Source organism: Neltuma alba, unplaced genomic scaffold, assembly GCF_004799145.2.
Source record: "Neltuma alba isolate B1F8T4 unplaced genomic scaffold, ASM479914v2 tig00007294_pilon, whole genome shotgun sequence".
NCBI classification, from domain to species: Eukaryota; Viridiplantae; Streptophyta; class Magnoliopsida; order Fabales; family Fabaceae; genus Neltuma; species Neltuma alba.
Window position 1 is genome coordinate 181,799 of NW_021634738.1, and position 12,454 is coordinate 194,252.

General features: G+C 36.9%; 1 protein-coding gene across 2 annotated transcripts in view; it reads left to right on the plus strand.

The window, feature by feature from the left end:
• Positions 1 to 1,059: 1,059 nt before the first annotated feature.
• The window catches only part of LOC114752241 (nuclear pore complex protein NUP214), a 32,383-nt gene continuing 20,988 nt past the window's right edge, over positions 1,060 to 12,454 (plus strand). For both annotated transcript variants that reach the window (XM_028940965.1, XM_028940966.1), the window contains exons 1-5: positions 1,060 to 1,111; positions 2,585 to 2,905; positions 2,990 to 3,195; positions 5,167 to 5,335; positions 6,822 to 6,968. In XM_028940965.1, coding sequence (XP_028796798.1) covers positions 2,689 to 2,905; positions 2,990 to 3,195; positions 5,167 to 5,335; positions 6,822 to 6,968 — 739 coding nt within the window. In that variant the 5' untranslated portion in view covers positions 1,060 to 1,111; positions 2,585 to 2,688. The remainder of the gene's footprint in view (positions 1,112 to 2,584; positions 2,906 to 2,989; positions 3,196 to 5,166; positions 5,336 to 6,821; positions 6,969 to 12,454) is intronic.

Consider the following 12,454-nt stretch of genomic DNA (forward strand, 5'->3'; position numbering starts at 1 on the left):
GGTTTCTTTTTATGTCATTTTTCCTATATTGTATTAAATTTTGTAATTACATCGGGAGCTCGTGCTCAAGTTACTAATCTCCTCTAGCTAAGATTGAGAAATTAAAAATACTAATAATGCACAGTGCACTCGCCGTCGTCGTCCTCACCCTCTAGTGTCTACCTGATGTTGCTGCCACTTATGCTCTCTATCCTCAAAAGCTTCAGGTGGTCAGCACCTTTCCCCCCTCATCGATTCCTCTTATTCAAGTTTTTCTCTGTTGGTTTGGAACTAAATACACTTTAATTTATTTGAATTTGGGAACTGAAACCTTTTTATTTTATATCTATTATTAGGTATCCGAAGCTACATTGATTATACTATATTGTAGGCAGATGGTGGCTCCTATTATTATTGAAATATAAAATCTAAATTTTGTGCGTGTTGGTGGTTCCCACTCCCTTCAATAAAATAGAGCCCTACCTCCCTTTTCTCTTATTTATTTATTTTTCTTGCTCTACTGCAAGTTACATGGAGGGATATAAGTGTTTTGCACAGGATATATTTGGTTCAAACAAGGAAAAGGGAGGGGAAGGTGGGAGAGTTTTAATGTTATCTTGTTTGGTTTAAAAAGAGAAGGGAGGAACAATATTTTTATATGGACAATTTTACAGTTATTATATTTAAATTATTTTTAAAATTTAATAAAAGATTTAATAAAATGTAATTATAAATAATATTTAATATATAAAATTATAATTTCATAAATATCAAAATTGAGTAATTATAATTGTAATACATAATTAATAGCTAATATATATAATACTATAGTATCTAAAAATTATTTTGCTTATAAGTATGTAATATAATGTGTGTGTGTACATTTCTAAAATTATATTTTATAAATACACTTGGAATATAAATTTAGATATGTAATAATCATAAATTATCAATATTAGTCTAATTAATCCAATAAAAAATTTATGTTTTAGGAAAGTATTTTGGCCTCACAAAATGCCACTTCACGCATCATTTTTTCGCAGAACCAGTCTCCTTTGTTCTTCTTCGTCAGGGATGCCAAACCAGAACTCCTCATCATCTCATACTCCCCTTTACCTCACTCTCCTCTTTCGTAAGTAGTCGCAACCTCTACGACAGTCTTCTCTTTCTCTCTGAACTGGTGTCGTCTTTTTTCTCTCTCACTCCTGTTTTGCAGATATCGATTTTATGATTCTTGGCTTGTTTGATTGGATTTGTGTTAGATCTCTCCATCTCTTTATGTTTTTGGTTGGATTACTGAATCTGATATGTAGTGGCTGGTAATAGTCATAATGATGAAGACACATTAAGACGACAATGTCGCAACCTTCGTCCTCAACATCAGCGCCGGTGATCTTGGGGCTATCAACACCGACAAAAGCAATGGGCATTCGAAAGAGCCTCTCTCGGATGATCCCATAGCTTTCCGAGTCTTGCCGTTGATGATGAACACGGGGAGGGAGAAAAGAAGCAGCTATGGGTACAATTGGATTATCGAAAAAATAGCATGGGCATGGGGTTAGCGATTGGAAAAGTAACTTATTGAAAAAATAACTTATAAAAAATAAAATTGGATAAAAGTTAAATTGAATAAGCTGAATTGTGTTTGGATTAGAGTTCAGAAAAGTTAGGTTACAAAGTGAGATTGGTAAAAGGTTGTTTGGATTATGATTGAGTAAAAGTAAATTTAGTTGTAAAATGACCAAAATAGATATGAGTTTTAATAAATAATAAAACATGATTAAAAAAATAATTTTACATAATACAATAAAATTAAAATAATTTAATATAAAGAAGTCATAAAAAATATTTTAAATATAACGTGAAACATGAAAAAATAAAAGTATATTTTTAGGAGTATATTTAAAAATAAAAATATATTTCTAACTTATTCATTACTTTTAACTAATTTTAACTAATTTTTTATTATCTATAAATTAGTTATTTGAGGCTTATAATAAGAACCAAAAAGGGTAATAAATTTCTTAATTTCTTCTCTCTCTACATTTCAAAAGCTATAAGCCATAAGCTGTTAATTTTAGCTTATAACTTATTGTAGCTTTTCAGGCAAAAGCTCGATTGCAGAAAGGTTGATCCAAACAGACCCAATGGTGTCAATCGAGCTTATAGAGCTTATAAGCTACTTATAAACTTAAAATAAGTGATTCCAAACAGGCACTTAGGGCCTGTTTGGGTATCCCAAAACCGTGGTTTCAGAAGCACTTTTCTGCAAAACGAGATAATCTCCTCCACATATTTACTTCGTAATCCGTAAAAGCACTTCTGAAACCATGGTTTGGTTTCTATCCAAACACACTCTTAGTCTTCTTAAAAAAAAAATACCCCTCCCCTTCTTTGATCCTGTTGAGGCTGTTCAGTTTGTGTTTTCTGTTTTATTTGTTGGGAATCATGAAATTATAATTCGACTGGGAACTGGTCCAAAAAAAAACAAAAATCGACGGGGAAGTCCCAAGGAAAAGCCCAAAACCGTTCAAAAACTGAAAACCTTATTCCACAAATAAGAGATATTCAAACATACTGCCTTTGCTCTGCGTCTCTGATGCAGGTTTAGAAAGTCCAGCTCAAAACACTTCTCTGCGCTGCATGGACTATAGAGGACATCTTAGTCCTGAAGGGATATTTTAGGGTCTAAGGTAGGCTTGTTGTATCATGGCTTCTTCAAACCCGTCCGTTTGTCCAATCAGGATCAACCTAGATGATGATCGCGAAGGAGAGCACGTTGGTTCCACTGACTACTACTTTGTGAAGATAGGAGAGGCCGTTCCATTGATGTCCAGCGACTTCAAATTTGATCTTGAAAGCCTGCCTTGTACGCCTCTTGCTGTCTCTGAACGCTTTGGCCTCATTTTTGTCGCTCATTCGTCAGGTTGATATGTTTTTTTGTGATTTTTTATTGGAGCTGTAAATTTATGATATTCAAATCCATCCTGACATCTACTTGGGTTTTTAGGGTTCTTTGTTGCAAGGACCAATGACGTCATGGATTCGGCCAAAGAGTTTAAGAAGGGTAATGGTTCTCCAATACAGCAGCTGAGTCTTGTTGATGTCTCTATTGGGGAGGTTCACATATTAGCTCTTAGTACAGACAACTCGACGGTGGCAGCGTCTGTTTCTGGTGTTATACAATTTTTCTCTGTTGATAAACTTCTAAGTAAGGTAATGCTTCTCCCGTATTTAGACGTTCTATTTTGTTAGGTAGTCCTTGTCTCTTTTAAGCTGCTTTATGGTATATTTTTGGCCTGGCAAGTATAATTTTGCTGTTTGCCTGGAGCATAGTTTTGAGTATTATATACAGTTGAAGAAAACAGAATAATAGCAGAGAAGAAGGATGATCTTTAAAAAGTGCTTTCATGTAAGTTGAGACAAAAATTCATTTCACATACATACTTCGTATATCGTAAAATTAGTTTAAAATTTTGGTTTGGTTTTCACCCAATCACCTCCATGTATCACAATCTTACTAAAGAAATACGCTATTTATAAGTATAAGAATCCGTTTTAACAAAATCATTACATTTTTTCAGTACAGTTCTTATATTCTATTCTACAATAATTTGGAAGAAAATCTAAAGAATCAGAAATTGGTTTTTCTTATACCATATACTGTTCAGCCATTATAAATAGATGGGAATGGGAGTTACAAGCCAAGACAACTCAGTCCTGATAATCATGGACCAGATCAGAACAAATAAAATCAATTGTCAAATACATGGACTGAACATAGTCAAATAAAAGAGGTAAAGTCAGATAATCAGGTGAATGGGCACAGGACTTGGGCTTATGTGCTGCCCACACTGCCCCTCAAGCTAGGGAGTATATGGTCAGCATTCTGAATTTATCATTAAGCTTGTCAAATTGGGTCACTGAGAGTGCTTTAGTCATTAGTGAGTAGGTTTGCCACTTGAGAAGTAGAGGTCAAATGATGCTTGACTCCACTATCTTTCTGATGAAGTGATGATCTATTTTCGCATGTTTGGTTCTATTATGGTTTATGGACCATAGGGTTCTTGGCAATGCCTATCATGGCCATGTTGTCGCGCCACACTTCCATAGGAGCAAGAACCTCAATATTTAGGTGTTTGTAGCTGTAGTATCCACATTATTTCACTTATTTCCACTGCTTAAGTTCTTTATTCACCTTCAGCACTACTCCTTCCCAACTCCCACTATAATGTGCTTGTTACTTGGCCAAGCCACTAGATTACCTTGTAGAAAGGTACAATACCTAGTAGTAGATCTTCTATCAATAATGGAAGTTAGTATATACTCCAATACTTCCAGTTCTTACCCTCTCAAAAGATAGCCGTTTTCCTAGTAATTTTCAAGTATTTGAATATTTTGTGTAGTCCCTCTATGTGTTCTCGTGGATTGCACATGAATTGACTTACCTTTACTTGTTGGGAAATATACTGTTTAAGGTATGAGAGAAGCATTAACTTTCCTACAAGTGTCATGTCTTTTGGTGTATACTAGAGCTTCTTGCTTCAGGTTTTCTTTCAAAGTAACCGCCATTGAGTTTCTGCCAGTGTTGCTTAGCATCCTAGTTTCTTTCAATGCGTCTAACATATTTTCTTTAGGGTACAATGATTCCCTTGTGTGATCTACCTACCTTTATCGCAAGAGAATTTCCAAGTCTCTTGATGTCTTTCACATCAAACTCACTAGCCAAGGATTTTTATAAGTGGTTTATCTTCAACGCTGTCTCCAGTTCAGGCTATGTCATTTACATAAACCATAAGTACTACTGTCTTTCTACTTGTAAGGTTCACCAATAGCATGTATATTTCGATGTTGAGTGTACCACAATTGTTTCACAACCTTCTTGAATCTTTTGGACTGAGAATTAGGTGATTAGTGACTTGCATAGCTTCCCTTGTGGGTTATTATAATAAAACAAGAAGCCAAAATTAAACCAATACTAAGATGCCTTGGCGTTGGTGCATCATTTGTATCTCATCCTTCATCTTTGTGATGTATCCATCTCTATAATAAAATTTCAGTTCTTTCTCCCAGATATGATCAATATTATCAGGGTTAGTAGTCGTTTAAATTAGTATTATATATATGTTTGACATGGTCACCGGTTTTTGTGGGTTTTTCTTCCCTTGTCAACTTGTCAATTTTCAGGATGTAAAGCAGTCATTTTCCTGTTCGCTCAATGACCCGAGCTATGTTAAAGATATGCGTTGGAAAAAAACATCAGAAAATTCTTTTACCGTTCTTTCAAATGTGGGGAACCTATATTATGGAGAAGTTGGTTTGCCCCTTAAAGAGGTGATGGGCAATGTTGATGCAGGTATGCTTATTTTAGTTTTAAAACTCCTCTTGTAATTCTAGTGTTCCCCTTGTATTAGTAATGATTTATATTTCGTATTTATTGATTTCAAGGGTTTGAGCGTCAATTGATTGTTGATGATCTATTGTCATGGAAGGTTACTTTTCAGTTTGCTTTATATAGTGGCATCTATAATTACCCTTTTTTGGTTTGCATTGTTTTGATGGGGAGGCAGGACAATGCTTTTAGTGTATTGTGTTAAAATATATTGCAATTATTGTAATTAATCGTGAAATATTCTTTGTAACTATTTCTTCTTCAGGATCATGGGGTTATAATCCTTGCATTAATTGTAGATATTTGCATTTACATTCACTTAAAATTTTTTATAGAATAGCTCCTAGAATTGCTTCCTCACATATTTGTATGTACTGTGTAATTTCTTCGTTATAAATGGTTAGAAAATATTTTCATATCACCATGATGTCATGGTATTAGAGCCTTGTGATCCTTTAGTTGTTTGATCAGTTTTTCCATTTGCCTTTCTTGCCTTTTTGCCACCTTGTTCGTGGTTTTCATTGCTAGTATGACCCTATTATCTCATCCTCATGCTTGCCAAAACACCCAACCACTAGTTTAAAAAAATATTTGATTGGCCAATCCCGTGTGATTAGAGCCTTTTTTTTTTTTTTTGATGACCTGTTTTCTTTGCTCTGCAGTGTTCTGTCTTATCTTTTTAGCAACATAACATGAGATGGATGATTAGGCATTTAGGAAAGAGATGGGCTTTACTACCTTCATAGATATAGTGGATATGTTAGCGTTTGTTATCTTCCTTCTTTTACTCCAAAGATATAAGTTCAAAATAACGACTAGAGTTGGCACTATCATCACTGCCTTGGCCATCTTTCTCTTAATGTTATCAAAATAATGTTCCCTTCTTTGCCCAAAGATTTAGCCGTTGAGTCTTTTCATTGTGATGTCTATGGTTTTGCTAAAAACAGATGCTCTTTATTTCCCGTTAATAGTATTAAAAAAAAAAAAAAGGAAAGAAAGAAAGAAAAAAAACCTATGGTCCTTTCATAATGATATCTGGGGTCCCTTGAATGTTCTTGATATTACCAGATCTTGATGGTTTAGGTCTTTCATTGATGATTTTGCTCATGTGATTTGGATTTATTACTTACTAAGACTACTCTAAGGTTGATTCTGTCCCAAATTTCCAAGCTTACCCCTCACCTCTCTCGTTGGTAGGATGCCATGGTATAATGGATAAGTTCTTGAGGATTTCACAGTCCTATTCTCCTGGATTCTAAATAGCCTTGTTGTTAATAGTGGATATCTAGTATAGGAATCACTTAACCATATATTTATAGCACTTACCGTGTGCGTCATTAATCTTTGCTGCAACTTGTTTTTTCTTTGTTCTATCTCTGTTTTGAAGAAAAATAATTAATTATAGCTTTCTCTGATGTTTGTTTTATTTCTTTATTTGCCTTTCCAAAAGTTGAATGGAGTGCAGAAGGCAAATCTGTTGCTGTTGCCAGAATGAATGTTATTAGCATTTTGTCAGCCGATTTTGAAGAACAGATTTCAATCTCATTATCATTCAGATCATGGACTGGTGATTCTGGCGAAAGCTGCCATGTAAAAGGTTTGCATTTCATTTGTCTGCCATATGTAAATGTGTAGCTGTCACAAGATTGGATGTTTTAAACATTTGTTGCCATGTTTGAAGAACAAATTTCAATCTCACTATTGTTCATATCATGGGTGGCGGCACATGCGTGCATGCGACAACCCTATGTGGGATTTAATAATTGACAGACTTTTATAAAATATCCGTATTTTTTTGCCCCCAGTAAATACAACCGAAGTATCAGTATGACCATGTTGTTGAGAACCAAGTACTAGAAAGTTAGAAGTCTAAAAATAATCTGCTAGGAAGCTGAGGTAAGGATCTAACTCACAACTCTCTAATAGTCAGCCTGATAAGTGCGCTCTTGTCAGAAACTAAGGGATCAATATCTATTAAGAATATGTAAAGGAAGTTTTTCACCCTACACAGTTGCAATAGCCAACAAAATGAGGATCTCCAATTGAGTCAGAAGAATTCTATTATTTCTCAAAGCCTGCCTAGCATAGGAAGTCGCTAGGATATTTATAGAGAAGAATTACACCGATAATGAAATCTGAAAATCCCTATAGTACCTGAAACAAACTCAAAACAGAAGTGAACGTTGGTGAACCTTCCTAACAGTCCACTTATTCCATAGCTGGCTTCTAAAATAATTCAAAATAGAAATAGTCCAGAAAATAATCGTAAAACAATAAATCCTGCCACATCTAAAATTTATGGGATGTGTTGATTTGCGTGCTTTGGCAAGGACATCCTGCATCTTTGGGGACGCTTTTGGCTTCTTCATATTTTATGGGATTGAATTCTTTACATGGCTTTCATTTGGAGCTTTGCACATGGGTTTAAGGGAAAGTTTTTATCACAAGTTTCTCCTGTCACATCTTCTTTGGGAGAGGATTATTTTTATGGCATTTGATAGAGAATTGTAGAAGAGAAACGAAAAGAGAGAAGAATAAGGAGTGAAGAGAAACTAAAAGTACACTAAATAACTCAGGAAGTCAAGATAAGTAGGATTAGGATTACCCATGACTTATAAATGAGGCTAGTCATCAATCCCATGTTTCAAATCCTTAACTACCTAACTTATCTTAGGTAGTGTTTGTTTTACCCCATAATCAATTAAAAAAGGTCTTTTGGGCTTTACAAGACAACTCCTTTGCATACTTACCTCATGCTGCGCAAAATTACTTATAAACTAGTCCAAACACCGGCAAGAACTGAGGTGGACAGAAAGTTATTAGCTAAGATAAACTCTCCACTGGACCTCACAAGTAAGTATTTCACTCGCTCACTCACGGTAGCCACTCGGAGAATCTCCGGATATACTGAAGTAATGTTTATTCACTCGTATGACTAGCTTGACCAGCAGCTAGCATATTTATAAGCAAGATGCAATGAGGAAATCAAGGAAATAACAAAATATCCCTACTTTACTGGGATAACATCAAAAACAGAATTCAGAGATCGTTTAAAAGAGCCCTATTATTCAGCTAGCAACTTTGAAATATTCAAATTAATGGAAATTAAACCTGAAAAGACTTGGTCAAGATTCTTCCCTATTTCTTCTCCTTTGATAAGCTAGGATTCTATCATTACTCCCCCCTCTGAAAACTGACTTTTCCTCAAGGTGGAAAATAGGAAATTGCTGCTCAAGAAGGTCGTAATCCTCCCAACCAACTTGATTCTTCTGAAGGTCTTGACTTCCATCGGATTATTAATTCTAATAGCATCCCTTCCAGTGATGTGCCAGTACTTTTTGAGCTTCTAATAATAGCTCAAAATCATAGGAAAGTGGTAATTCAGCAGGAGGATTGGTTGGGGGTTGGCCATGGGCCGGTTGTAGCAAGGAGACATGAAAAACAGGGTGGGTTCTACCTGTAACAGGAAGCTCAAGTTCATATGCAACAGGTCCCACTTTTCTAATAACCTTACAGGGCTCGAAGAATTGTGGGGAAAGCTTGGAATACTTTATATGAGCAAGAGAATGCTGTTTGAAGGGTTGTATGTGAAGGAAAACTCCATCCCTAATGTTAAACTCAAGCTCTCGATAGTGTGAATTAGCATAGGACTCCATTAGGTCCTGAGCTTTCTTCAAACTAGCACGAAGTAGGCGCAACATATGATCTCAGGTCTCAAGTTGATCAGCAAGCTCAGCAATATGTGTTTCCCCTTTGGTGAATGGATGAATGGTAGGTGGATCCCTACCATATACTACTATGAAAGGTGTAGTATTAGTAGAGATATGGAAGCTAGTATTAAATGAATATTCTGCCCAACATAGAAATTTACTATAGGAGCGTGGTGGTTCATGAGGAAAGCACCTTAGATAAGCTTCCAAGCAACGGTTGATGATTACATTTTGTCCATTCAGTTGAGGATTATAAGAGGTGCTCATCCTTAAACGGGTTTGGCTCAGTTTGAATAACTCTTGCTAGAGGCTGCTTAGGAAAAGAGGATCTTGGTCTGAAATGATTGACTGAGGCATACCATGCAAACGGATAACCTCTTCACAAAAACAAGCAGCAACGGATTTTGCAATACAAGGATGCAGTGAAGGAATGAAGTGACAGTATTTGCTTAGGCGATCCACTGTGACCAGGATCGCGTCATAGGAACCCGATTTAGGCAACCTAACAATGAAGTTCATGGAGATATCCTCCCAAACTTGTTCAAGTGCAGGAATGGGTTGCAAGAGACCAGCAAGGGATAAAGTCTCATACTTATTTCGTTGACAGGTAAAGCATTGTTGAATAAAGGTTTTAACATTAGTTTTTATTTGGGGCCAATAGATTGTACCTGTCAAGCACTCCAAGGTTTTCAAAAATTCTCCATGACCGCCAGCAGGAGTAATATGCGCCTCTTCTAGTAACTTGGTGTGAAGTGATGAACTCCTAGGAACCACAAGACGCTCATTTAAAAACAGTTTCCCATCTACCAGTGTATGACCTGGTTTGGTATTAGGATCTTCCTTCAAGGAAGCAATGATGGGACCGGTGGAAGCGTCAATTGATAAAGCTTCTTTTAATTCTAAAAATTCCATTGGAATAGGTACCACTTAGTGAAGGAAGTCAGCATGTTGAGGCATCCGTGAAAGTGCATCAGCCCCCACATTCTCCTTCCCAGCTTTGTAAATAATTGAGAGATCAAATGGAAGGAGCTTTAGGATGAGGTGCTACTGATTATTAGTGAGAACACGCTGGTCAGGCAGGTGTTTGAGGCTGTGATGATTTGTTTTCACTATAAAGTGATGCCCTAGCAGATAATGTTGCCATTTTTGCAAAGCCTGCACTAATGCTAACAATTCTTGGTCATAAGTAGACTGGTATCTATTTGAAAATGAGAATCCTTTGCTGTAAAAAGCAATAAGGTGGTGTTCTTGCATAAGAATGGCACTGACACCCTCCATAGAGGCATCACACTCAACAGTAAACTCAAAATTAAAATCTAAAAGTTTAAGCACAGGTGCAGACATTAAGGATAATTTGAGTTTTTCAAAAGCTCTTTGAGCAGCAGGTGACTAGACAAAAGCATTCTTCTTAGTTAACTCAGTAAGAGGACGAGCAATCATACTATAATTCTTAATAGACCTTTGGTAGTAGTCGGCGAGTGCTAAGAACCCATGGAGCTCTCTAACATTGGCAGGTATTGGCCATTCTCAAATTGTGTCAATCTTATCATAATCTGTTTCAACCCCTTGAGCTAAAACCTAGTGTCCCAGAAAAGACACTTGAGACTGCCCCCAATTCACACTTCTTGAAATTGGCGAAACATGAATGTTGCTGCAGGGTTTAAAAAACCATGATGAGGTATTGCTCATGTTGCTGAGGTGATGGACTATATGCTAGGATGTCATCCAAGAAGATGAGCACAAATTTTCTACGGTATGGCCTGAAGAGATCATTCATAGCAGATTGGAAAGTAGCAAGAGCATTGGTAAGGCCAACAGACATTGCCACAAATTCATAATGGCCGTTATGTGTTATAAAGGCCCTTTTGTGAATGTCAGCCTCCAATACCCTGATTTGATGATATCCAGAGCGTAGGTCGATTTTGGAACAATGAGATGCTTCATGTAATTCGTCCAATAACTCATCAATGTTGGGAATGGGACATTTGTGAGGTATAGTGATCTTATTAAGGGCAGTGATCTTATTAAGGGCTCAGTAATCAATGCACATGCGTCACATGTCATTCTTTTTCTTTGCTAGTAGAACCGGACTGGCAAAGGGACTTGAGCTAGGCCAAACAAACCCTTTATGTAAGAGTTCTTCTACCTCTCTTTCAATTTTGTTCTTTTGAAAACAAGGATAACGATATGGCCTTAAATTTGGTGGTCGGGAATCGGGCAGTAAGGGAATGTTATGGTGATGCTCCTTGAATGATGGTAACACCTTCGGTTCGTCAAAAATAGCATCAAATTCAACGATGAGCTCGTCCAAATTTAGAGACCCAGCATTGTAGGCACCCAATTTGAGTTTAGAATCGAACAGCATAGACTGAAGCTCAGCATTCTAGTTTGAATGAGATATTGCCTACAACTTATACCTCTTCCCATCAAGCTAAAAAATTAAAAACATATGATTCCAGTTGGCTTGGATAGTATTCAGAGAAGCAAGCCATTTAATGCCCAAAGCTAAATCAGAACCAGCCAAAGACAAAGGATAAAAGTCTTGTTTCTATGTCAAACCTGGAAGCCTTACTTCAATATCCTTACATATGAGGTTACAACAAACCATTCGGCCATCACCAATCTGGACGTTGAAGGTAGGAACAATGCTGGTAGGCAAGTTTACTTTTGTCACTAATGACTCTGAGATGAAATTGTGGGTGGAGCTGTTGTCTACTAAGAGTAAGATGCTTCGATCAAGAATTGAACCATAGAGCTTTATCATGCCAGCAGTGGATAGGCATAAGATTGCATTAAATGATACCTCGGCTTCCTCTAGTTCATTTTTTTCCTCCACAACCTCCAGTATCTTAGGTACTGGGTTCCCTGTTCATCTATCTTCATTAACGCGAAAGAAGAGGGACAACAGTGCCCCGGTTTGAAGTTTTCTCCACAGTGAAAGCACAACCCCTTGTCTCCCTATTGTTGTCGCACGACGTCCCAGGAATTGTTCTTCAGAAGAGTTGATGATGATGCTCCGTTGATTTGCGTCGATGAAGAAGATGCCCCCTAATACACGTTGCGTGCTGGCTGGGAAGAAATAATCAGGCTTTTTCACGTGATGTTTGGCCCTGGTAAGTGGATTGCGGGGTGCGACTCAGCCCTTGAAAGAATTGGACTTGGCCCTATTTGCTAACGATATCTTTTTCTCATATTCCAGGGCTAAACTTGCAGCATGATATACTGTTCTTGGTTTCATAATGCAGACATCAGATTTCAACTCATCCTTTAAGTTGTTGATGAAGATTGCCAGGAGACAATGATTTGGCTGGTTCAAAACTTGCATTACCCTCCTAGCGAACTCTTGCTTATAGTTGGGCACAGTTCAAAACTT